General features: G+C 42.4%; 1 protein-coding gene across 1 annotated transcript in view; it reads right to left on the bottom strand.

The window, feature by feature from the left end:
- The window catches only part of LOC115361328 (neural-cadherin-like), a 77,842-nt gene that overhangs the window by 27,033 nt on the left and 23,207 nt on the right, over positions 1-27,602 (bottom strand). The window contains exons 3-17 of the mRNA XM_030054748.1: positions 25,882-26,107; positions 24,787-24,991; positions 23,510-23,621; positions 21,710-21,959; positions 18,808-18,950; positions 12,420-12,592; positions 11,018-11,186; positions 10,047-10,217; positions 9,672-9,844; positions 6,845-7,012; positions 5,565-5,814; positions 4,779-4,906; positions 4,169-4,355; positions 2,508-2,651; positions 708-991 (exon numbers count right to left, since the gene is read on the bottom strand). Of these exons, the coding sequence (XP_029910608.1) occupies positions 708-991; positions 2,508-2,651; positions 4,169-4,355; positions 4,779-4,906; positions 5,565-5,814; positions 6,845-7,012; positions 9,672-9,844; positions 10,047-10,217; positions 11,018-11,186; positions 12,420-12,592; positions 18,808-18,950; positions 21,710-21,959; positions 23,510-23,621; positions 24,787-24,991; positions 25,882-26,107 (2,783 nt within the window). The remainder of the gene's footprint in view (positions 1-707; positions 992-2,507; positions 2,652-4,168; positions 4,356-4,778; positions 4,907-5,564; positions 5,815-6,844; positions 7,013-9,671; positions 9,845-10,046; positions 10,218-11,017; positions 11,187-12,419; positions 12,593-18,807; positions 18,951-21,709; positions 21,960-23,509; positions 23,622-24,786; positions 24,992-25,881; positions 26,108-27,602) is intronic.

The raw sequence follows: 27,602 nt of genomic DNA, 5'->3' as shown, positions 1-27,602 counted from the left end.
GTACTCTAGTAAATTCTTTATATCATATATTTCATACACACACAGACACATGCCATCCAGCACCAGGCATCATGAACTGCCACATGGAAAATTATCTTAGAATTTATATATTATCAGTATATATTTGTCCTATATACATCTATCTAAACATTTATCTGTCTATTTCATTCATTTTTGGTGGTCACCTGGGTTTGCTTGTTTATGACAGTTTAATATTTGTTTTTAAACGCCTAAATGAAATGCAATGGGCTTGCAACCTTCCCTTACATATGCCCTCTAAAATGATTCCAGCGGCTCTATATTTCCTATATACCTCGGATGTTGTTGAGAAGTCATGAACACACACACGGTCTATCACTATGGCAATACTACCTCCTACCTATCTCAGTGAATACCTCAGCATGCCTTAAAAGAAAGCGCACCTCTGTAATTATTCAGTTTGATCTAATGTTAGTGCAGTAACAAAGACACTATTTTTTTTTTTTTTTTTTTTACGTTGAAAGTGACTAAATTGGATCACTATACAGCCTGTGAAGAAAGACTAAGCACCTCTTAGTTGCTGCATTCAGCTAATTGTATAATTAAAGCGGAGAAAAGGCAGCTTCAAAAAGAATTCTTTACTTATAGATCTCTCAATAGACAAGTGGATGAATTAATTAAAAACTGTCAAGGAAAACTTCTTAGCATTAATTATCTCAGCCACTCACCTGCAGCACAAACACTGGCGACCCGTCCAGCTCCTCTGTGACTGAGCCGTAGTACTCATTCATGGAGAACACCGGCGCCTCGTCGTTCTTATTAACCACGTTGACCACCACTGCAGCGTAATCTTCCCACTTCCCGTCTGAGGCCAGGACCAGCAGTTTGTACCTCTTCTGCTGCTCATAGTCCAGCGGCTGAGCAATAAAGATTGTGCCCACCTCCGGCTCTATGTCAAACACACCGCCTGTGTTGCCAGATGTGATCTGGTAGCGCAGCTTGGCATTTGCCCCTGAACAGGAATCAAGACATGCATGATCAGAGAGGTGAGGTCTGCCAGTTTTAATGCTGAAAACCAATTTATCTTTTAGTGATAATAAACCTACTGATATATAAAGTGAAACTTGACTGAGCTAATGTTTAGCGAGGGTAGTGGAGTTTAAACTTTGTAGTTAGCACCAGCATTTTATCAGTCCCAAAATGTTGAATGCTTCAGTAACATCCTTTAACGAAGTGCCTTTCTGGCCAATGACCTCCTGCATCCTTAAGCAGAATGCATACCAAGTAATCTCCCTAGATTATACCTGCAGCAACACGTTACCACAAGGGTATTAAACCTGAAGTCCCTAAGCACTAGTAGGTTTCATGTTTCCCTTACTTGTTTTGATTACTTAATTAAAAGGGAATGCTGTACCTTATCTTACAAGCCCTAATCAGACTCTAATTAAAGAAAGAGTGAAGAAAAAACGCAAGAGAGAGAGTGAAAAGCAGCATAATGCACACTGATAGTGCCCTTTGGGGAATGATTTTGAGGCCCAAGAGAGGGTGGGGGAATGTAGTGCGAGCAAGGAAGAAGTCAATATCTGAACTTATCTTCTGTGTCTCCATGGAGACCATCCAATGTAGGGGTTTGACATTGGAATAGATAAAATAATCTCCTGGAATGTACATTCTCCTCTTTCAATCAGTATGTTGCTCGGTTAAAGTAGCTACAATCCCATGTAAATGCACTAATCTGTACTATTAACACAACCCTGGCTGACAAAGTGCTCCCTACCTCCCTCGGGGATCTGACAGGCTTACAGCAGTCAAGCCCAGGGTGGTGTTTTCAAACAAGAAAAGATTGAGTTTAGCCTCTCAGGCACAAGTGGAACAGCATTGTAACTTTAATGTTGGGGGTTGCTGTTATTCCATAGCTATTCATCATTAGTGCTGCAGCATGGCCTAAGCCGCACCCCCGCTAACCATAAATACTTGATTAACGGCCCCAAACACGCTTGATAAAGGGATCTTAGGCTACTGCTGTACAGAGGATGAGCAACTGCTTTATCACTCAAATCCCGCCCACCCACTGTGTGGGAGCATGTCACTTTTTTTGGAACATATGTGCTATGTGCATCACCAGGCAATCAAATGACTACGGCTAAATCTAGCACACTGTGCTCAGCTCAGCGTGATTTCAGCAGAGCTTAGTCCAGATTGAGAAGGAATATTCATGGGGTCATTTTTCTCCATATTGCAACTATTGCATTTAATCTTGCAAAAAGCACACAAAGGAGTAGAGGGGGAATTTAAATGATTGATTGACAAATGTCTTTCCAGGTGCTATTTCAAGAGGGAGAATCTGGCAGATCAGTGAATATGAAATCGGGAAATGTCCCAAAAGTTTCAAAGTGGCTCATCAAAACTTTTTTTATTGGTTCTGGCTGGCTAGCTTCCTTTAACCTTTACTCCCAGGAATTGGCATCGGAAAGATCTCTTTGGGATTTCACATTTTCCTCCCCCGTCTGCTGCCTCATCAAGCATACCTTCATCCTCGTCATTAGCACTAACAGTGACAACAGCAAGTCCCACATCTGCATTCTCATCGACTCCAACTTCATACAGCCGCTGAGCAAAGACCGGTTTGTTGTCATTGACGTCGCTGATGAAAACCCGCACATACGCTGTGTCTGCAAGAATGACAGCAATGGCAGGAGATTAAACGGCACAGCTTAGAAAAACGCACACACGCACACATGCACACAAGCTCATATTCTCTTTCCATCTGTTTATCAATCCTTCATTTCATTGTCACTGTTTAGTGTGAAGAGGCACTTAACCCAAAGCAATGTGGCTCATTGACATGGAAATCAGACAAAACATTATTCACAAAGATGTGCTGTAAATTACATAAATTATTCATTTTGGCAAGAGTTTATTGTTTTAGCAGGGGTAACTGTTTTCAGCGCAAAGAACAGCACTAATGGGGCTAAACCTCTTCAACAAGCTGCTTTTTCACACACAGTAGATAAAGAACCTCTCTACAGGGAAGGTTAAATATTTATAAGATGACAAGTGTTTATGTCTTATCTGTGCCCTCCTCATTACGCTGTTTATTTCTTTAGTTAGAAAGAGTAAATTATGTGCTCACAAAACACACGGGTGACATGTTAATTTGAAGCTGCTGCAGTTTGAGATGATGGAGGAATGTAGCTCAATTTTCTCTGCTTATTTTAACATTTTCCTCCACTCTTGGTGTATCCCAGGGGTGAGGCAGAGAGACAGGTAATGTTTGCAGAGGAGATGAGCCCTTCTGGATGCGGGAGATACGTCGCAAAAGACGCAGCTAAGGCTCATTGCAAATGCTAAGCAGCCCAGACACCCCTGGAGAGAAAGCTTTGCTGCTCCAAAACATCACCCTTTACCCCTAATACCTCATTCACAAACATTTGCTAAGACCCACGTCTGAATACAAACATCTTATTACGTCACCCCGAGATACAGGCAGCAGTTTTAAGACTGCCAAAATGTCACAAAGAGAACATCGGGAACCAAACATCGGGCAATATCGGTTGAATATTGAACAATGAGCATAAAAAACCAAGGCATGTAAAAGAAAAAAGAGCTCCAAGAAATCTCCCAGCTATTTTCACATTGAAGAGAGCTAGGCTGTCTGGTCATGGTAGTGGAATAAATCAAATTAAGATTCACTTTTCAGAGTCTGTCCCATGGCGTAAATGAATGTAATGTAATGCCAGTGCAGGCCTGTTTTAAACGCAGCGCACAGAGGAAGAATTCCTTATAGTCTGGGTCTCAGTATTGCCCCGTGGGCTTGTGAAAAGAACAATGCTGCTTTTTATGAATGAGGCATTGTAACCAGGGCAGAGGTCACTTCAAAGTTAAGTCGGGAAGAACACTTTGAATTAGAATTTAACAGGAAAAGATTTCCATGCAAATAAAAAAAAAAAAAATGAATAAGCATAAACCAAAACTTAAAAAACTTTGATTGACTCATTAAAACACCTACAACATTACAGCTGAATCACAAGCAGCCCTACCCTGGGGCCAGACACTGCGCTGAGCTCTTCATGGCCACTTAAAAGAAAAAAATCTTAATGAAATGAAGCAAATTATAAATTTATGATGAGTTTCACTGTTACTTGGAAAGCCCTAATCTGATGTAATTATTGTCAAGATCACTTGTCACCTGAGTTTGGCTGTTTGTTCTTGCCAGGTCGCGCTGACTCCTGGCCGTCCTCCGACTGAACCTCCAGCAGGTAAGAGCTGCGGGCTTCACGATCAAACACGGCCTCGGTGTAGATGGTGCCGAGCTCTGGGTCTACACGGAACAGGTGGTGGTCTCCACTGCTGTCACTCAAGAGAGAGTAAGTGATCTGTGCGACACAGGGAAAATGGAAATTAAGTCACAATTGCTTTTTTTTGTCAAACAATAACCTGCAGGAGTCCTGGAAAATTAAATGCTGAAAATGTCAACAGGTCTCCAGCATATTTCCTAAGCCTGTCTTTTGTCAGTGCAGCCGCGGAAGCGAGATCAATACCTTGTCAGAGTCAGTCACACATCTGTGATGGCACAGTTTTCAAAATTACCACATCAGCACTTTGACAGCAATGAAAGGAAAGCTTCCCCACTGGAGGGAGCTTGGTGTGATGTGATGCTCCTGCTAAGATTCATGGCTTAGCAGAGGAATAACAATTTGGAATTGTATCCGCAGTGATTTTAGATTTTTTTTTTTTAATCACTGTACAATAAGATATCCCATATAAGTTAATGTGAATACAAAAAAATGACCACCAACCTCTCCATTGAGACCCAGGTCTTTGTCATGAGCAGACACCTGGAGAACTGAGGTTCCTATCTGGGCTCCCTCGGTCACTGAGGCCTCGTAGATGGAGGAGGTGAAAAACGGCACGTTGTCATTGACATCTTAGGGGAGAGATGAAAGATATACTTTACCCAAGACAGAAGTAGCAACTGATAATGTAATAACTGCCAGGAAATGTAATAACTCCTCAAGAAGTAATGAAATGTCCATCTAATTGACCCTAAAAAGCCAATACTGCATGTGAATTCAGCTGGAAGTGAACTGGAAGTCAGTCCCACCGGCACACAATGTAAGTGCAGCATTATACTTATGGCTAAAAAAAAAAATATTAATGTGTAATGGGAAGAAATCTCATAACTGATCACCACCATATTCTAATCAGCTCGTCTGTTGGCCAAGGGCTAATTGTCCACCAAAAATCAGCCAAATTTGTTTTGTTCCTTCTTGCCAAGCATCGCTGAATTAACTAGCAATTTCATTATAATTTCAGGCAATTTTGCACTTGAACACATTTTAATATATTTTCAACCCATTCAGAGGGATATTTTCTTACTCTTTTCCAGGTCATTACATCGATTGACAGAATTTAGGAATTACGAGTGGCTTACATAAACATGCGAGAGAAATGCAAATTTCCAAAAGACACCATTACACGAATGAACAGTCACAGCATGCTACTAAAAACTGCTAATGTAAGGGGGTCAATTTTATTTGTCCATCAAAGAACATGTGCTCACATCATTTTAATACAAATCACACCTGTTACATTGACATAAACAGTGGTGAACGCCGCGAGAGGCACCGCAGCCACGTTCTGCGCCCGAACCCGCAGAGAGAAAAAGGGCGTGGTCTCGTAGTCCAGCGGCTCCGACACCAGAATGGATGCAGAGCCGTCTTCCCGGTTGGGGGAGAGGTAGAATCGCACTGGCATGTTGGTTTCCGGGACCATCCCGTCCTCCAGGTTATAGGTGACCCTCGGGTCGCCCAGCTGAGAGGTTGCTTTAATCGTCTGAATGGAAATAGACAGATGAGGTTAGACTTTCCTTGTAGGATAAAAGACTAGATTTTAGCTTTTGTGGGAATTAAGATTAGATTTAGGCAAAAACAAGTATAAGAACACAGCAAGGCAACCATGATCTGATTCATTTTTGTGTTCAAAAATTCTCAAAATGAAAATCTACACGTGTGCCATCTGCTTCCCTGCAGTTAAAGCTCATGAGGGCTTTAACTGGCTGCTAGCAAGCTGACTCAAGCCTTATGTTGGCACATGATCGACATTCACTTCAGTCAACTCTTATCCTTTTAAGGTGGATTCCCTTTGATGTAGGTCAGGTAACATTTGTACACGTGTGACAGCCTCAACCCAGACAACATTAGAGCTAGGTTGGGATGAGCCGCTGCTTCAATATTCTCAAAGGAGTGCAGGTTATGTCAGCGTTTGATGAAATTTATTTTTATGATTGATTATCTGAAATGGACGTGCAGCAGGATCACAGTCAGTCCTGTTGTCTGGGTCCTGGAATAACTTTTTATCACTAAACGAGTCCCCTTTTGAAGACCTTAGAAAAAGGATTTTCCTGCTCTCCAGATTGACAGCCATATATTTTTTACATCAAAGGAAACATTTTGAATGGATTTAATTAGCCTGGGGTCATGAAACTTGCTCAGCACATGCAGTACAATGTCAGCATTCACTTAGAGAACCAGAAAAGGTTTAAAGCTTTTTGGCACACTGACAAGCTTTCAAAGGTGCATTTGGAGCAGAAAAAGAACACACAGTGAGTGAAGAACACTTAAGACTGCTCACCAACTCATTAGATTGGGCAAAAATAAAAAACTGAAATTGATTAAATTAGAGCAACTCAAATGGCAATGCTTAATAATTAAACCAGCATTATAGCAATATACACCCTAATCCATCACCATCAAATCAGGTAGTGATACGTGCCTAAGGAAATCTGCAATTAAAGCTGCACGGCCACACCACACACACACACACACACTCTCTCTCTCTAACTCTCACACACACACAGCTGTACCACTATGGGTGTGTCCCTGGCCGTGTTCTCAGGTATGACCACGCTGTAGCTGTCCTTTTCCCACTGCGGCGGCTGGTTCTTCACGTTGGTGATGGTGACTGCCAGCTCCACTGAGGTGCTCCGGTTTCCCCCATCCGTCGCTATTATATCCCGTGTGATATACGTCCTCTGTTGTAAACAATAACAGTTACGTATGCCGTTTAATTAGGATAAGAACAATAAAATCCGAAGTGCACGCATCAAGACAGTTTATTGAGCTATAATTATTACAGGAAGACTGCTCATAGGCTTATCTAATCGTTTTAATGTGCTGTAACAATCAAACCGCTATAAAATAACGTGTATGTGTGTGTGTGTTGGGGGGGGGGTAAATTTGATTGAGGGAACATTGCAGGGAAAGTAGACAATTTCCTTGAGAAGTGATTATAACATTTGATTCCGCTTATCTATAAGATTAGAAGCGTAACATTGACAATACACTCAGGAACGGTAAATGGACTGCATTTCTATAGCACCTCTCTATTTTCACCCGTTCACACACACACACACACACACACACACACACACACACACACTGATGGCAGATGACAAGCTGCCCTTCAGGAGCAGTTCAGTGTCTTGCTCAAGGACACTTGGACACACTCTGTGGAGGAGCCAGGGATCAAACCAGGAACACTCTGATTACAAGACAACTGCTCTACTTCCTGAACCCTCTCTGCAAGGCACTTTTTGCCACCATGAGGTATATATTTTATTTTAACCTCTCATAAAAGAAGAAATTTTTAATTCATCAACTGCATTATTCAACCGGTGCCAATTATTCAACCGGCTTACAGTGGCAACTCTATTATTGCTATAGACTAGCCATCACTTAATTCAAAAATTCTCTTTTCCTATTCTTAGGACCACCCAACTGGTATTTGTGAGCAAGAGCAACTCTTTTCCAAAGCTTGAAACAGGAGAACAAAAACTCTAATCTGTGATGTCCAATGTGCAGCCTGGAGCTGCTCCATTTACAGTAAATGAATAACTGACTTTGTGGACTCATCTATCTGAGATTTAAAATTAAATTATAGTAACGCTGCCAGATCTGAACCAAAAAATATCCATGAAATATTTCGGATACGGTCAGAGCCGCCTTTTCCATCTCCTCCAATTAATTCCCTAAAGAACTTGGCTGCATATTAGCATCACATCTGGATGGTTCTGACTGTAGGACCTAAGGGCACAGAATCAACATTTTTGAGTGCTGTCGATTGATGATTTACTGCCTGTATAATCCACTGAAATGGTGCAGATCAAAGTGGATCTGTGCTGCACACACACACACACACACACACACACACACACACACAAGAACTGTGGAAATGTTAATCACTGTGATGTATGGAGTCAACAGTTTGGCTCTAATGCTTTCTGACTGGAATCAGCAGCTACAATCAGAGAATCAAAATGCAACAATGCAGAAGACATTTAACATTTAATGTGATGGAGCTTTTTTTTTTTTTTTTCCGACTTAGTTGAAACCCGAAGATGGTGTTAAGATTCAAATGGCTCCTGAAACTATTCTGAAAAATGCAACAGCTTTGTTCAGCAAGGTTTTTGACTTAACAGTTTGAATTTTGCATGAAGTCACCAGCTAAATTGCAAGAGATTTCTGGAGACACTGGAAGAAAAGGTGCGCTGAATTATACACGGTACCGCAGTGCACAGACGTTCTCCGGCTAAGGAAAAGGTCGTACATTTGAATAAGTGCATCTGTCTCACGGAAAATAGGAACAAGGGCACCGATAGGCTGCAGAAAACCGAAATGTCCAAAACTCACTCCGATCCAATCACGTCCATCAAACGCCTCTGTTACACTGAGAGACTGATAGGTGCAAGACATTTTTTGTAAGATTTTCATTTTGCTCATATGAATTCCTCATTAAATTCTCTCAGTGGCACAGCAGAAATCTGTGTAGCTAGTAGTCATGTCTCACACGTAAACATTCAAATGATTAACTATGATTAAAATGATGAAGTCTTTGCAGAAACCTGTTTATTCTGTCATGAAGGAATTTATCTTCCTAGTAGTTTAAGTCTATCCCCAAGCACATGACTCAGTGTTTTGGCTGTGTGAGAAGCTGCTAACATTGAGTTAATGGTGCTACTGCGAGTCAAATCACATGCACTCCCCTCAACACAGTTTCCCAGTTGTTCCACTTAATAGCCTCAAAATATATGACTCATCTTAAGCTGTCACATGCTGTCAGTCTTCATATCAAAATACCCAACAATAAATTACATAGTGGAAAAAACAAAAAAAACAAAAAACATTCTCCATCCAGTAAATCAAAGCCGATGGATTTTGGATCGACAAAGGAGACTTTCCAATAAATGAGACAGGCCTCTTCAAAAACTGTGTTCTTCATTAAATCTTCCAGATTTTTGTGGCAAAGCTTCTCAAGCTCCTCTGGGTTGGATGATATTATGCATATTTAAAGGATAGTCATTAGAGACAGTGCGAAAAAATGAAATGTTGTCACTGGATATGACCACAGGAATCCCAAGCTGTGTTGAGCTATTTTTAATAATTTCTTGAGCGCAAATTAGAGTCTCCCTCATCCCCCCTCTCTCTTGTCTGTCCACATGCAGCACCGCTGGGAGTTTGCATACCCCAGTGTGGGAACAGCGGACTCAGGCACTTTGACGAGGCTCACTGACCAATTTTGTTGACAGACACCCACAGGCTGACGTGATATTGGCTAATTGGTTAACAGACTCCAGCTTTCAACGCTGTGTGTGAGCCGGCCGAAACACAGCCTGCCAATAACTGCTGACCGACCTGGGATATGGGCTGGTTGACATAGACCCATCCGGTGACGGGGTTGACCTTCAGGTACTCCGGCTGCTCCAAAGCCATGGAGTAAGTGATGGCCGCATTGGTGCCAAAGTCGTCGTCATGAGCCGCTACACGCAGGAAACTGGTACCAATCATCGTGTCCTCTCGCAGAAAGTCTGGAAAAAATGAGAGCATGCACTCAATTTGCTGTTAGAAGATTATTAAACTAATGGCAATCTTCAAAAAAGTTTTAATAAATTTTCTAAGGATAGTAAAGAAAATAATGGATGTGCAAAACTAGTTTAGGCTAAAACTAGTCTTATTTATTTATTTTTTTCAAAGATATCAGTATTTTAAAGTTTTTTTTTCAACACTCACACTCATAGCGCAAATTCTCAAACTTGGGGCTGTTATCGTTCTGGTCAAGTATCTGGACGTTGAGCTGACAGATGCCGATTAGCGGCTCTTCTGCCCAATCAGTGGCCGTCACCGTAATGGAGTACTCCCTCTGACGCTCCCTGTCAAACCGCCTGGCCGTCACAATCACTCCTGCAAACACAGGATGATAATCAAACAATTACCCAAGTCGCCAAACCAAATATAACACACGCACACACACACACATATAAACATATATACATATCTATATATATATTCATGCACTCACACATTCAGTTATTCCCCAGTTCACCCATATGTCCATCCATCCATCCATCCATCCATCCATCCATTCAAGCAAACAAACAATTATAGATTTTTTTCTGTGAATGCATTCAAGTGCAGCACTTTTTCTATTAAATGTTACAATGTGTGTTTTATTGTGCACGAACCTGCATCTGAGTATCAGTGTCAGAATAACAATGACTCAATGTGTTACGACTTCATTATGGCGCAAAACTGTTGTCCCGTTAATCTTTCAGTCATGATAAACAATTATTCTGTGTACTGTACCACCACACTGCCCTTGGGCAGATTGAATGAAATGATGATTAATAGACAGGAATGTAAAGGTTAACTGGGCTGATACTTCATTTAAGCAGGGCTATAATGATAATTGAAAATGTCGTTTTTTTTTTGTTTTTTTTTTTTTAATGGCTTGTTGGAATTGGAGTCATACTATTGTGAGCAGCATTTTTAGTTCTGTGAAAATTTCAACCCAGACTGGCTTACATGCTGCTACTCCTCTCAGGATCATTTTAACAGTCTCACCGCAATGACCCTTACCATTGCATAGGTGTTAGTTACCTCTGTGGTGTAGCGCTGCCTTTTTACAGTAAACCCTTTCATCTGAGTCTAAGACTGACCTACTGAGACCTATATTTTTCTGTAACAGTCCATGATCATTCTACCTGTGTCTGGATGAATTCTGAAGGCGGGCATGGCGCTGTCTCTGTGCATTAAGCCATATTTGACTTTTCCATTTGCTCCCTCATCTGCATCCACAGCGTGCACTTGCAACACAAAAGTCCCCGTTGGCTGGTTCTCCAGCACTGAGGCTTGCTCACGGTACTGCTGACACTGGGGGAGGTAGGGGAGGGTGGGTGGAAGGGGAGGGGTGGGGTGGGCGCAGGGATTGAAGAGGGTATAGTCGAGACACAGTGAAGGAGGAGAAAGAGGAGGTGGTGGAGAGGAGAGACGCAGGGGAGGGTGTGGGGTATGCGTGTGTGTGAGAGAGAGAAATAAAGATCAAGAGCAACAGAAATCCAAGAAATAGAGCGTACATGAGAATAAGAGAGGAGAAGAGAATAAGATGTCAGAATATGTTACATTAATGAGAGCACAGAGATCACAGAGAACTTGTAAGAGCAAAATAATCAATTAGGAGGCCGCTACACAAACTGCACAGTGGGGACATGGCAGACCACGTACAAGCTATATGTGCAGTAGCCCGCATCTATCTCACAATCAAAACACTTCAGCTGTTTCTTATGAAGTCTCGCCAGTACCCGGCTTTGTCTCAGCCGGGTATTCAATCCATTTCCCCTGATGAGCACGCGCCCCAGATAGAGAGCTTGTCTCTGGAGCCCCACTGTTTCGTAATCACATATAAATGGTAGCTACTCTCTCTGTAGAATGACCATGAAAGAGAACAACAACAAGAGAGGAGGAGCATAAACAGATGAGAAAGAGACAGAAGGAGAGAGAGAGCGAGAAGGAGGGAGAGAGAGAGATGGATGAAAGGATAAAAGAGGAATAGGAGGAATAAAGCGGTGTTTTATGGGAGTGTGATGACAGAAACAATATAGCCTGTAGGTCATTGTTAATAAAATCACATAATATCAAACATAAGGTCACACCGGCCCAGATGGTTCTGAGGCGAAACTTGATATTTAAACACATCAAGTTACCAACACGTCTCGGCCACCCGCAAGACCTCAGGAGCTACAGCCCTGCGTGAATACATCTTCTGCGGACGTTGAAGTCACTCCTAATTAAGGGGGAAATTAATTAAACAGGTATAGCATATTGTGATGATATTGCACTTTTTTAATAAATTAACTGCAATCCCTATGGACTGCCTAAAGATAGAATCGGTGCGCAAGCTAATCAGAACTCATGGGAAAACAGGGGGGAAAAAGAGGAGAGGGAGGCCAGGGAAATATGATCGCCAAAAGTGTGAGAGGAAGAGTTGGAGAGGGGCACGAGGAGTGAGAGAGGGTGTAGTGACGGACAGGTCCAGCAAGAGAGGCCGTCAGGTGTTCAATAGTCAATTCGTTATTGGCTTTATGTTCACCGGAAGGCTCTCCTTACCTTCTCAAAAATGGGTTTGTTGTTGTTGACATCATCGACCCCGACGATGACCCGGGCTGTGGAGGAGAGAGCGTGGGGCCCGCCGGACGCGTTGTCGTCTGTGGCCGTCACATTCAGGACGTATTCCAGGCCTTGAAGCTTGGGCAAGGGTGTGGAGCGCAGACGAATCAACCCTGCGAAAAATCACAGTCCAAGTAAATTAGATATTGGTGCGAGATCCCTTCTAAACTCAGTGGATATCAGTAATCAGTGCCACTGGGGATAGGGCTATGATTTCTTCTGTGGTTACCCTCAGTAAGATATGTGCTATCATACGGTACTTTCAATAAAAAAAAAAAAAAAATGTCATACTATATACTATGTTGTTACTTTGCAGAAGTTTAGACCGAGATAGAGAGCAGTGGATATTTACCTCAAAAGTCCTCAAAACGGTAAAAATATGAAATGCAGACTAAATCCGAAAACCAATTTCACAGTGGTGATTTTCCTGAGTGATTTTGTCACATTTCTAATCTAATAATTGCATGCTCTCCTCTACAGATGCCGATGCAGCTCAACCATCTGAGCGAAGACATGAGTAGTGGCTGACTTGGGTTAGAAGTTAACCAGACTCAGCAGATGTCTATTAGTTGTTGCTCTCTCCCCCTTTGTCTGTTTTCATGTAGCAGTCTAGATAAAAGGTGAGATAAAAGGAGGCAGCATCTGAGTCAACAGCTTTCCTGTCGACAGACATACAGAAACATCTGAGGTTGCAGGACGAGTACGCAGCCTGTGATGTGGGGAAAACCCATTGAAGTGAGAGCATGGGGAGGTTTTTTTTATTCTCTTGTTGTGTTTCTATTCATCTCTTTCAATGCTCTTGATTAAAGACAACACAGTATGCTGATACACCCAGATGCGAGTGCCTGACTCTCCTCTATTCCCATTTCCTTGTGATCTCGGCTGTCCACTGACAAGAAGGGGGCCTGTGCTCCTAATGACAATGCATGATAGTGACAGCAGTGTGGCGCTACAGTGAAATGAGTGAATGGTGGGACGTACAGAGTCATTCTTCCGGTTTAAATGTCAGCTTTGTTTACAAATGAGACATGAATTATAGCAGCTATTCAATCAGCTAGCGCTCTTCATAGAAAGTGGGAGGCCATATAGTAATTTTCCTGTACCCGAAGGATATTACCCACCCACCCCCAACTCCCTGCTCACATGTGAACAAGGGCCCTTACTATGGGTTAGGAAATGACCAGCTCTCTCTCTAAAGAGCGAGCACCCCTCAGCCAGAACCTCAGTTTCAGAGCCCAGCGTCCCTGTGCGCCAGGATCCCAATTTCCCTCAGCAGATGCTGTCCCCTGTTTCCATGGTGCCCCCCTTAAACCTCGCTGTCCACACTGGAGGCTGCATAACCAATGAACCAGAGTTTCTACTAGTGGGTGATTCAATTATAAGGCTAGTGGGAAATTCTCAGAGGACTCACTTAGTGCTTTCCTGGTGCTACATTTTTGGATATTGTTGAATACATACCTGCTCTCACTGACCTCCGCCTGACCACTCACACTATATTCGTCCATGCTGCTATAGAGGACATCGGGACTAAACAGTCAGTGGCTTCTGAATTTCTGCCTTTGCACTGGTCATGGTGTTATTGATGCTCTCTGGCCATGGAAGACACAGCAAAGGACAGGGAGACAATCCCCACTACCAATGATAAGGGAGCAAATCTGGTTACTGCTAATTTAACCTCCCCTGTAAACGATTTAAAATCTGACTGGCTGGATTTCGACCAAGCTCCACATTTAGCCCCCAGCCTCTGGATCCAAGTTTGTGTTTGATATACACCAGGTGTCCCGGCTCCTCTTCTCTTCCTGCTGTTAGCCCAAACAATCTGACCTCCATGCTAGCTGGGATAAGTGACAAGCAGTGTGTAATGTCCAGTAACTGCAGGGTAGCGAATGCTGAGAGCCTTATCGAGAGTAAATAAAGTCTATTAATCACGACTACTTTTTCCACTCTTTTTAAAGCTGGCACTGCTAAACATCAGATATTTAGATCTACAAAACATTTATGAAACACAATATAATTTGTGAATATGACTGTCGCCTAACAGCAAGGACACCCTAGATTTGAAATCTTGACCTGAATCTTCTCCCTGTGTTTATGTGGGTTTCCTGCCATAGTGCAATGACAGGTCAGGTGAACTGAAGAAACTGAAGAACCCTAACTGCCCCTAGCTGTGAATGTGTTTTTCTGTGAATGTGTTAGCCCTGTTATGGCCTGGAAACCTGTCCAGCTTTTTTTTTTTTTTTTTTTTTTTTTTTTCCTTTGCACCTTATAACTAATGCATGTTGGGATAGGTTCCAGTCCCCCTGCAACCCTGAACAGGAATAAGTAGGTATGGGAAATCAATGGAAGGATGAAAAGTAGATTGGATTCTGCTCACAGAAACCTAGTTAGATCAAACCATCAACAAAAAGCTGGGAGAAACCTCACCCCCTCATTTTGACTTTCTGCATGTTACCAGGCATAACAAGAAAAGGGCGGGGGTTCGGCTCTGTTTGCTGATAAACTCCTCAGTAGGAGTATCTCCTTTGGAGATTTCACAAATTTTGAGTACCTCACCATTTCTCTGAAATTTTTATCTCTCATTTTACTTTGTCACTGTCTATTATCCCCAAAGCCTCTTCTTACATGAAATTGCCTATCTTCCCCTTAGATTCTGACTGTATTGCAATATCTGGTGTTTTTTTATTTATTTTTTTTATTTTTATCTGTGCTGACAACAACACAATTTCTGATGTAATACAGTCTATTAGCCTGTTAGAGAGGTTTGGTTTTTCAATGCATGTCACTGGGACTACTCACAAACAGGGTCATACTCTGGACTTTTTTTTTTTATTATTAATAAAGGATTTGGTAGCACAATGACTGCTATTCTTGATGTTGCCATGTCAGGTCATTTTTTGCATGCCTTTTGATGCATTCTTACCTCCAGATCACACCAGCGCTCTTTAAATGGTTATTAGATGCGATCTCCCAGCCACTGCAGCTCTTATTTTCAATTCTAACTATCCAGAGTTGACACTGCCCTCAATGTCATACTGTGATAATGATGTGGCGACGATTAAGTTCTGTTTACAAATGACTATAAATGACACTGCTCCAATGTAAACAAAACGCTGTCGGGAAAATATAAACCTCTATGGAGAAATGGAGAACTAGCTAGAAGTGAGAAAACCGATTGGTCGAGAGATGAAAATGAACAGCGAAACATAAAGTTTCAGATTCACCTTGACATCTATGAGGATAAGGATAAGGACAGACACAATGAAATCAAACTTGCCAGACAATCATATTTCTCAGGGATTACTGATGATAACAAGAACAATACGCAAAATCTTTTCTTCAGGATAGATAATTATTAAACCCACTCTCTCAATTTCAACTGAACTTACTACAGAATTTACTGCCTTTCTCCATATATTTTTTTTCTTTTTCCAGATAACTTTGTTAAAACCCATCCTGTTGAAAAACCTGAGCCTCGTCCAATATCTCCTCAGTGGTACACCTCCGTCTTCTTTTCCAATTTCTCAACTGTCAGTGCCAATGGACTTGAAAGGGTTGTGCAGCAGTTCAAATCGTCCACTTGTTCCCTTGATCCACTTCCCACAACCTTTTTTAAGAGGGTTTGTACCTGTCTAACAGCATGCTGACTATCCTGAGCACCTCCATGCTGTCTGGTAAGCCCCCTGGATTACCAGACAGGTTTCCAAACCTCTGTTAAAGAAATTAAGTCTAGCTGTTTCCATAATCATCAATTATAGGCAGTAAGTGATTTGTTGTTTTTTAGCAGTGGGGATTAATTATTTTAATAATGCTTATTTTTCAAAACACACCGGGATTTTCGACGGTATATACTTGACCTCAAATTAGGTAAGTGTAGCAGCTGAGTGCAGTTTAATTTCCTCAGTCACATTATCTACTCGGCTCCCAGGTTACACCAAACATCTGTAGTAAAAACTCTATCTGTAGTCACGTTTCCCTGAAAATATTTTGTTGAAGAGGTGGCTTCGTCTGGGATGCATTTTCAGCAGCACGGATGCTCCTAAATGATCACAGAAATATTAAAGATATTAGATAAAGATAAAAGATTTTTAAAAAATCAAAGAAATATAATAGGAATACTACAGAGAGCAGTTTGTCTCTAGGATCCTCTTGCTCTTCCACGACTACATGTTGCTACTTGTCACTTTGCTCATGAAGGCGACACTACTTTATAGATTATACACTACAATATAGTATAGAATTGAGTATTTATAGTACACAGTTTGATTATACATCTAAGATGAAACTGATAGAAGGGCGGGACTGAGAGAAAAAGGCACAGTTACAAATCCATCTGCCACTTCAGCACCACGGACAGCGCCATGGATTTATCTATACGCTGCACAGTTAGGCTAGTGACATTTCAGAGTTGTGGTTGGAGCCATAGATTCTAACTTGCACAAACCTCAGTCAGATAAAGGATCAATGAGTCAGGCAGACAAGACTAACATATTCAACTAAACAATCCCTCTGCCCCTGCACTCTCTCTGCTACCACGGAATGGAGAGAGGGGATGGCGGGGTATCGAGGAGAATTTATTTCGCTCATTTTGCCAACAAGGCAGATGGCTTCCCCTCTGATCCCCCCATCATATCGCCGACTGATTATGTCCAATCTCCTTTTCCGCAGTTTTGAAAAAGTCTACAAGTAACGGCATGATAACATCAATAATTTTCATGATGTCTTAAATTCAGGTTGACGTCCAAGCCATAGTATAGCCGTAACAGCCGCCCTCAAGGTCGTTAACAATCAATAATTTTAGTACAGTCTCTGCTTTAGTATCATTGAATCTGAGTGCAAGTTTTGATATGTCAGTGTCTGAGTTACAAGACTTGAGAAGACAGTTGAACTCAGGATGGATTGCTTCTTACCTGAAAAGGGTCAAATCTTTCAGAATTTTTTATCTGAAAAAGCGGACATGACAGGGATTTTCCCCTGTTAACTCAGTCTTCACATGCTCCCACTTGGTCAAATCAGCCAAAGACATAATGATTATACTGAAAATACACAACTCTGCATTACTCTACTCTATCTCTTCTACCTGAATCAGATGAATGATTAATTGTACAAAAGATGTTCAAAAAAATGCATTTTACTGATGAAAACAAGGAGGTTCACATACATGGTGCACAAGCTCAGAGAGAGGAAATGTAGTAGAAGTCCTCATTTTTAGTATACTGGATTACCGAAAGCCCTATTTACTGGCCTACCCAAAAAGACTGTGGGACGGCTGCAAAATCCAAATCCATTACTTCTTAGGTCTCTGCACTGGCTAGCTGTGTGCTCCAGAACTGACTTTTAGATTCTACTGCTTTTTATTTTTTTAAGCACTAAATCACCTGGCTCTGCAAATACATCTCAGACCTGCTTATCAGTTATGACCCAATCGGACCGTCTGAGGTCGTCTGGCACTGGCCTTTTTCTCATTCCTGGGGTAAATTCAAAATCTGGTGAAGCTAGTTTCAGTGACTGCCGCTGGAATAGCCTGCCAGACTGCCTCAGATGTCCCTCAACTCTATCCTCTTGAAAAAGCTCAAAGCTGACTGTGTTCCTTTCTTCTCCTGCCTTTGACCAGGTTTTCTTTGTTATTCGTTTTATCCATCATGTTTTATCTATGATTTTTAATGTTCATTGTACTTCAATTCGTTTTCTGATATGTAAGCACTATTTTTATCTCACGTGACACAAATGAAACCCCTGTGTATGAAATGTGCTACACAAATAAAGTTTTGACTCAACTTGACTTAGCATTTTCATGCTCTAAGGAGACACAGAAAGGAGGGAAAGGAACATAAGAGGACTACACAAAAGAAAGAGGAGCTGGCAGAGTGCAGGCTGGAGATTGTGAGCTATGATAGAGCGGTTGTTGTGAAATTGAATTGAAAGGGTTGGTTGACAAATGTCACAGTGTCTGACAAATGTGCCACTGGTTTCGGATCAAAGGGTAAATAAAAAAGATAAACTGCGCAGTCACCAGAGCTAGAGAGCTCCGAAACGGGGAACATTCCTTCATACCTGCCAAAAGACAAGCTCACTATGGAAAAATTCTTGAATAACATCAGCATTTGTATTTATGACCTCAATAATAGAAACAGTGGCACTCATATTGAAATTATTGCTTTTAATATCAGCTTTCAATATCTTTCCAGATTGACTTTGAAAGTAGAGGGCACTGCATACTGCAAAGTAGGATTATATTAAAGAAAATTGAAATTGTGATTTCAGGGAAAGCCTGTTAATTAGAGTGGGAGCTGCAAATGTAAAGCCTGACTGGAAAATTAAGAAGTATCACCTTTCTGGCTGTCAATGACAAAGTTGCCCTCCTCGTTGCCTGCGGTTATTGAGTAGATTATTCCATCACCGTCTGAGTCTTTGGCCAGTACTGTGGCGACCAGAGTGTTTGGGCCTGCATCCTCGGAAACAAAGGTTCGATACCTGGGAAGAGGTAGGACAGTTATTTCTCAGCAATCATGCACGCAAAACAAGCTACACACTCGCACATAAAATCAGTGATAAAGAGACATGCACACATGCATGGACACACACACTCAAGAGACGTATCACTCACACGGTTCAAAGCATCAGCGGGCTGATTAGACTTATGGTTGTGGCTTTTTGTTGTCACTATGATTTAACCTGTCCTCTTAGCTGGCCTGGCCAGAGACAAACGATAATGTCTACTGGGATGTTGAAGTCATTGAACAAATGGTCTTTCCACATACCCAGCCCACTTTGGGCCATTTGATCCAGTGCCTTTTAAAATGTCAACAGTGATTTGCTTGCTCTGTGGTGTTGGGCACTGAAATACCCAGCGAGACACAAAAGAGACTGATATACCACTGTGGTACATGGAACAAAGGGGTGGAGATGAACTGTATGAGTTAGAGGGCTGTGAGATGAAGAGAAATGGCCAAGGAGCGAAGAGGAGATGGAGAGAGGAATAGGTGACAACAAGTGAAAGCCTGGCAACGAAAAGACAGGGGAAGTGATATGTGGGAGGGTGAGGGAGAGGAAGAGAGAGGAGCAGGGAGAGCGAGACAGAAATAGATAGACAGAGAGGAACAGGATATAAGAGGAGGACGGCATTTTGAGAGAGTTTGAGCTGATTCGTCAGCAGAACTCATCCCCTACAAGATTTCGTGCCTCTGGAGCCTCTTCCAGCGTATGTGTGTGTGTGTGTGTGTGTGTGTTTGTGTGTGTGTGTGCATGTGTGTAAGTATGCGTGTCAGTGGAAGGGGGTGTCAGTGTCTGTGGCGAGGAGTCAGAGGTGATTGATGGTTTACAGGGGAACGCTGATGGGTGATTCATCTCCGCTAGTCGTGGCATCATGAGTGACCTGTAATCTGTCACCCGGCTCAGAGGCCACCTCGCCGCGGCTCTGCAGGATGAGACATGCACACGCTCCCTCCTCTTCCCCTCCTGAAGCATCTCCCTACGTCTCACTGAGCTGTGAAGGTGTACTCAGATGCAGAACGCCTGTCTTTCTGTTGGCCTGCATGTCTGACTACTTGCCTGTCTATAGGTTTCTCGGTGCAGCTGCCTGTGCTGCCCACTCCTCTCCTCCCCTCGTACCCCCTCTCCACATCCCACTCAGCCGTGAACTGTCAAGACATGCCAGCAGAGTCCACGTCTGTCCGCTCGCAGCTGTCTATCAGTCTCCCTCAAAGAATAATATAATACTTTTGCAAACGTCACTGTATCTTTTGGTCTACCTCTATGTCTTTCTACATAACTGGCGGCGTGCTTTTTTTAGCCTTTCTGTCCTCCTCTGCCCTTAAAGCACTTCACTGCATCTCAGTGAGCTATGAAGAGGAGCCCAAACAGACCTTACCTGGCAGAGAGCCTGCATACCTAACTATCTGTCTGCAGGTCTGGCAACAGTATTTGTCTGCACACCGACAGGTTTCCCTGTTTATCTGCATATCTGACTGCCTGTGTTCTGTCCCACTTGACGTGTGTGTTTTTGTTGTTCTTGCTCTTTTCGCCTGCGCCACACTGGTATTTCAGTCTGTTCTCTGTCTTTAGTTGTATATTTGTCTGTCCGTCTGCGCGTCTGCCGTTCCATCTGTCAGTCTTTCTGTTTGTCCCCACGTCTGTCCACCCACTGAGACAATCACGCAACAATAGAACAAAAGCGAGCAAAAGAGGTCTGCAGCAGTTTGTGTGAAGGTCGCTGACACATGACTGACAGGACAAGAGGCCGACTCATTTAGGGGAATAAATGCAGTAGAGCGGCTGTGACAGTTCCTGCCCACCCACTCACTCAGCTTTGCCAAAAAGACTCTCTAGGACATGCTGGATTGCATTCCTACGTCAATTTACGGCATACTTTGGGAAAAGATGGAAAACATCCCCAAGGAGCTGTGCGAGAATGCAAGGTTTTACCATAATATAGAGGCAATTAGCTAACCTTGAGGAGACATAATGATACCACAGGGCCAAAGTGCCATCCAGTGTTTGTGGTTAATTTACGGGAAGTGAGTAATAGATTGTATTGATGCCAGATGGCTGATTAACACCTCAACCCAAATGTATTGAGCTGCTCCGTCACAGTGGTACTACTATAGCCGTGCACACACACACACACTGTGGACAGTTTTTGTGCTTGGGACAACACTCCTAGCATTAGATGTTACGAGATGAATAGCCCGAAGGAAGGTGCTGCGTGATGTAACCACCTGTATGTCTGTGATGCAACTACCTATGTCTGCTCTAAAAGCAAAGCTTCTCTGAGAATAAAACCTGTGAACTGGCGGATCAGAGATAGGCCACTGCCGGCAGCCGCTGTATTATTTAGGTCTGTATAAGGGTTTAACCAGGAATTCTTTCAACCAGAAGCATACCCACACACAAACACACACACACACACGCATACATTTTGACATTTTCTAAATGCTATGCGATATTCTTTTACTTTACTTCTCGATATCAACATCACAATCAGCTTTGTCTTGCAGAAAGCATTTTGGTGCCTTATACAGTGCTATTATTTACAATGTGCAATACATATTTTGGAAACCCATCACTCCTTGATGTGTGATGGAGGGTGCAAGGACTCTAAATAGAGTATAAATGAGAATAGCTGAGATAAACAGGAGAAATGATGGAGGAAATGGAGGAGTGAGAGAAAGGATGATTGATGAGGTGATTTGTGGTTTGGGGGTCGACGAGTTATTAGAGAGAAATCTGCTCACACAGGCTGGGAGAACTCGGGGACTTCATCGTTGACGTTAGCCATCCTCACGCGGACCGTGGCCGTGCCAGAGTGAGGCTCCTCGCCATTGTCCACCGCCATCACCACAAACTCATACAGATGGTTGGGTCTTTCGTAGTCCAGCCGGCCCGCCGGGAAGATCGTCCCGTGGGGGGAAATGCTGAAGTCTGGGCTCAGGGTGTAATAAGTGAGCTCTGCGTTTAACCCCGAGTCACAGTCTGTGGCTAATACTGGCGGGAGGAAACAAAGAGTTAAAACAAATATCACACAAGAACTATCTATTAACAATTAGTCAAAATGAGCTGACGAGATGGCTTTAGCTGATGAATATGTTGACATCTGTGCAGATCATTATCTCTTTATGGCCTTCCTAAACATGTAATAGATCATAGGCGCTGGCAGTTGCAATTAGCAGTGCACATACTGTGTACTGCCCTCCAGAACTATTGTCATCCTTTGCAGAGACAAGCTCGGAAGATGGCAAAAAAGAACCGATACAAGTAATGAGGTGAATTTGGCGCTGGGAAATATTTTGAAAATTATTATTTTATTCAGAGGCAATTAATAATAATATATATATATATATATGTTTCTAATGTGGGATAAGCTCTTTTTTTTTTTAAAGACTGCCGCTGCAAATATTGACATCCTTGGTTGGAAAGCTAATTTAAGTCTGGCAAAGTTTGCTGTTTGGTAAATTTCACTTAAATTCACTGCTTCAAGTATAGCCCCTCTAGCTCATAAGACTCAGTACTGCATATTCCTTTGATGTGTATATTTCCTCTCTGTCAAGCATCAACAGTAGCCTGTGCATCTCAATACTCCATTCTCCTCCAGTCTGTTGTTTTCTAATGTGGATCAGAATTGGCAAGTATTTATCCTTGCATAGTTTGCATTACATGAGTGACTGGTTAAATGTCAAGTTACTGAGGCGGTAAAATTTGCCTGAAACACCACCTGCACAACTCCTCTCACCGTACACCGAGACAGCGCCGCTTTATTTTAACATGGCTTCTTTCCCACCAGCTGCTAACGAGGGAAGTGCAAGTGAATGCCTCGTGGTTTAATATCTATCTGCATCTTTACGCCCAGTTGAAGCAGGGTGATAGTTCATGGGGGTGGGGCTCCCCTGGGGCCTCAACACTTAGACATTTCTTTAATTAGCCATGTAGTCGATGTTATCCAAGAGTGAAATATGATAGAATCTTTTTGAGATCCATTCAGATCCACTCCAAGGCTGTGAGAAAAGCTTGCAAGAGTATATTAAAGGATTACACGATGAATCCTAGGTTATATTTAAAGCAATTACACTGAAGTGTCATTTTTCAAGCAATAAACAAACAATGGCAATGATAGTTCAGGTTTATCAGTGCTACAAGCAAATCTATTATGTAATAAAGGCCTGTTCAACAGAAAAAAATGATCTTAATTAATAATTATAAGGTAATCTCATGCAGTGATATGGATTAATCTGTGTATCATTTTCCATCGTGTATATAATAAATCAAAACAAAAACTATGGCTTCTTCAGAGCAGCTAGTTTGGTGTAGAATAATTGAGACTGTGATTACAGAAGGAGATACTGCAAAGTTGGTGTGTTTCAGATGTCACAGGTCAGCAAGCCAGGAAAAATTATTTTAAAGTTTGTACTGCAGCCCATGCCTTATGCTGGGATCTTTAAATAAAAGGCCGTTGTGTCTTTGCAGAGAGAAAAAAGTTTTTTCTCTTTGTTTCAGAAAGGAACAGATGGATGTAAAGTATGGGGTTAGAGGAGTCGCACCCTGCAGCAGGGATGTTGCTGTGGTTACAGTCTCAGGGACTCCATCCACGCTGTAGATGGACTGGAGGAATTCTGGGACACAATCATTCTCATCCGTTATCAACACCTGAACCTGATTAGTGACATGATGAGGAGAGAGAGAGAGGGGAGGAGAGGAGAGGAGAAGGGAGGAGGGGAAAAAAAAACACAAAATCGGTGAAGAGGAATACAAAATTAGCATCTCTTTAATAACCCTTAAATCCAGGAGACAGCCGCAGGAAACGCTCAGGACGTACAGGAGGCTGACCTCGAAACTTAATCTAAATTGCATTTTATAGTTTCTCAAGTTGCCAGTTCAACACATCCTTTATCTTCCACTTCATGATTTCCCTGAGTCAAAAATAGAAATGTTCTGAGCATGTGTGTGCCTCATTGTGTGTGTTTTCGACAAAGGCCCTTAGCCGCCCTCCGCCCTACAAGCTCCCTGTCACCACTGTGTGTAAAGTGTGAAGTGACAGCTGAGTAATAGTCCTGAAATAGCTGGGATAGGTTTTCCCAGGCCCACACTCTCCAGCCCCTGGTTCACAACATTCAGCTGAGCAGAAAGAGATTTTGCCTGCTAAATCTGTGGTGTGAAATAAGTGCCTGACATGATAACTGGGTAACAAAATCTTTGAATTAATAATTCAAGACACTGAATACTTGAACAATTTAATGAGAAATAGTCTTAAGTGAATAAAGTTTCAGGATTATGAGCTCTCATGCCAAGAGCCTCAGAGGATGTTGTATATTTTACACAACGTATCCGCAGATCACATTCCACAAACAGCAAGTGCAGAGACACAGAAACAAAATGATGAAACAAAGCAAAAAAACAAAACGAAATGAAAAAAAAAAAGATGATTGGGGCCCACAGACCACCGATGATGTCATTTCTTTGGAAACACTGCTGCCTCTAAATCGCGGTTCATTCGATACATTGTGGTGCCAATAGGTTAGTGCTGAGATCAGATCATTCTAGTTAATGCTGTCTTGTCTGGCAATATCTGAGCCACATAGCTTGTAGGTGTAATTGGCCTGTCAGGGGCTTTGTGAACATCCAGTAGCATCAAACAGCGAGGCCCGTCAACAAAGCGAATTTTCACTCTGGTTTAATTCAGCATTATAGCTAAATTTCTGCGTGACTGATGTAATAATAAACCAGCGGTGAACCTCGGCCATGGCTCGGCTGACATGAGTGAGTCAGCTCTTATTGCAGCTCGCGGACACTCTCTCCATCACTTTCTAATTAAACCAACCTCTATGGCCGTGCTTAGGCTGCCGGGCTCCTCGCTGGCTCGCACCATCAGCAGGTAGCGGCGTTGGTCGCTCTCAAAGTCCAGAGTCCGAGTCAGGCTGATCTCCCCGGTGTCCTGCCGGATAGTGAACAGGCTACTGGGATTGATCAACAGGCTATAAGTGATTGGCTGCTTCTGGAAGGAAATGGCAGACACCACCAGGAAGCTGCAGGACAAAGTGGGAGAGAGGCAGCATTCTGGGGTTAATAGTCGAAAGAGAAGTAGCCTCCGGCGATCTATTCTCTGCACAGTTTGAGTCAAAACGCACTCATGCTGACTCAAAAGCAACCTCCATTTTTCTTAAATCAATGCTGTTACGATCCAGCGGTCTTCAAACTTTTCCATGTTGTGGATGTCCAAGTTGACTTTCATTAAGGCATGAACTCTGATTTGGAGTGAATTTGCCCTAGAGGCCCTCATGTAAAAATATATTTGGCGTTGAGTGTTAAATTGGTTAGATGTCATATGGAAGCATTTAACATTGACACACGGATTCACTCAACACATTGGCAAAATAATTGCTCAAAATTATTGCTTGACACCCCTAAAGGACCCCTTTGGTTCTCCAGATAACCGCTTTTGTGATGGAGTCATCTATGATCAACCGGTTAGGTGCTGTGCACATGTTCAATCGATATAATTTCTGGGACTTAATGTCAGTTTAATACGCAGTTACATTTCTTTGCCTTTTTGTGAGTAGGAGTTTGCTTTGCTTATTGTAATGATGTATCTGAAAACTGCAATTTGTGGATTTATGCTTGACTGAAACGGTGAGGGAAAATGAGTTTTCCTTAACACATCAGCAAGTTTCATTTGGAGGCTTTGTGAATTAACACCTGAGTGTGCATTCGCATGTGTGCATTAGCCGCAATTCAACTGTTTCATAATTTCTGTGGGTGTGGCAAACCTCGGCTGTATGCATTTTTACTCGACAGACAAGTGACAACAATAAACATGCATAAATCGTGTGAGAAAGTAATGTGTTTGACCGTGTGCATGCATACATACATCCTGCTTATGGCTGTGCCTATGGGCCTGAGCATATCTGGTACTCACGGCTGTCCTTCAGGTGTGTTCTCAGGTATGGAGATGGCGTACGTGGTGTTGGCGAACTGCGGCGCTCTTGCTCCTGCCACCACAGAAAGCATGGCAGGGGCACTGCGACTGCCCAGGCCGTCAAGGGCCACCACACTTAACAAGTACTCTCTGTCCCTCTGAAGGACCAGGCCTGTGGTCACCACCTGGCCTGTCTTCTTGTCCACCGCAAAGCAGCCGTCACCTCCTGCAGGGCGATACAGACATTTTCTAACACAGGGTCCAAACCCATGAGAATACCGTGAACAGCGGTGAAAAAGCTCCCACATCCTTCATTTAAATAACAGCAGCAGTTGCACCATAATTGAAAAATATACCAAGAAAAGTAAAACACCCTGCTTTCAAAATTTTACTTAAGTAAGAGAGTAGAAATATTAGCATGTACAACCTTAGTCTCCAAAATAATCAGTATCTACAATTGGAAGATAAATGTAGCACAGTAAAAAAGGCTATTTTTCACTCTGAAATTTAGTCTTGCAAAATGTAAATACTAAAGTTAACTGCCAGTATCAGAAATCTGCTCTTGGCTTCTTTCCATCTCTGATCCTGCAGTCTCGGCTTGTGAAATAAGTCAGAAACATTACATTACATTACATTGAATAGAAGTGGGTGATTCTGGCATATTGGGGCTATCCATGCCACACAACAGAGTTCAAAGTGCTACTGTCCGTCATTGTGATTCAAGCGTAAGTTGCCACGTGAGGTCATTTGGTACAATGCATTTATTTTTCATGCATTTCTCAAGACGCTTGTCATAAGTGTTGTATAAACACCCTGAAACAAAGGTTTTCTTTACACTGGACCAGAAAGCAGCAGGAACATTGGTGCTTTTAAAGGGTCGTACTGTACTTCATCACATCACATCAGCTGTTTAAATGTGTACAGAATACGCTTTGGGCTCTTAGAGGTATCTTAAAGGTCAAGGCTAACATAATTTGTTCCCGTTCACACTCAGAAGATGAGAAAAACTGCTCTCTGAAACATGAAAGATGCTACACACAGGTAATTCCAACTTGTGAATATTGGGCTGTTTGCTAAAAATGACTGTAAATCCATCGAAATTTTCCCATTTGAAAGGGACAGTTTTTCCAGGCATATTAAAATTTTTGCCTCAGTGGCTCTGTTTAGTTTTCTTGTTTGTGGTTGTGATTGACAGCTCAGGGGGCAATATTCGGCTAAAAGTCGCATCACAGATCAAGGAAACATGTTCCGTGCATGTAAACCAGAATCAGAAAATATGTTTAAACTAAGCAGCTAGCTCCAGCTCGGCCACTTATGTCTCACTGGAGCTCTCTCAAGTTAGCGACGAGAGGACCCGAGAACCTCTCAGCACTTTAAATATGGAATACATTTGGTATTAATGTGTGTATTTTAAGTGATTATAATGGGGAAAGGGAGTCGTTTTTGCAAATGTGCGCGCCAGACGAGTATTCAGAAGATGGAATTACTTGTGAGCAGCAACCTTCAGATTCCAAGGAGCAAAAAAATTTTTAACATAAGTGAATTGTTAAGATGAAGTTAGCCTTGACCTCTAAAGCTATCAAGCAAACACAGTTACACAACCGAACTTTGTGATGGAAAGACACAGACATCCTTTAAGCCGCTTTTAGAAAGAGTCTGACAGATGAACATACAGAAGTGTTTAACAGGGTTTGTCATTCTCTTACAGCTCTACGAAACCC

This window comes from Myripristis murdjan, chromosome 6, assembly GCF_902150065.1.
Source record: "Myripristis murdjan chromosome 6, fMyrMur1.1, whole genome shotgun sequence".
Classification (NCBI taxonomy): domain Eukaryota; kingdom Metazoa; phylum Chordata; class Actinopteri; order Holocentriformes; family Holocentridae; genus Myripristis; species Myripristis murdjan.
The sequence above is the reverse complement of the archived record's forward strand: the minus strand, read 5'-3'. Positions and strand labels throughout refer to the sequence as shown.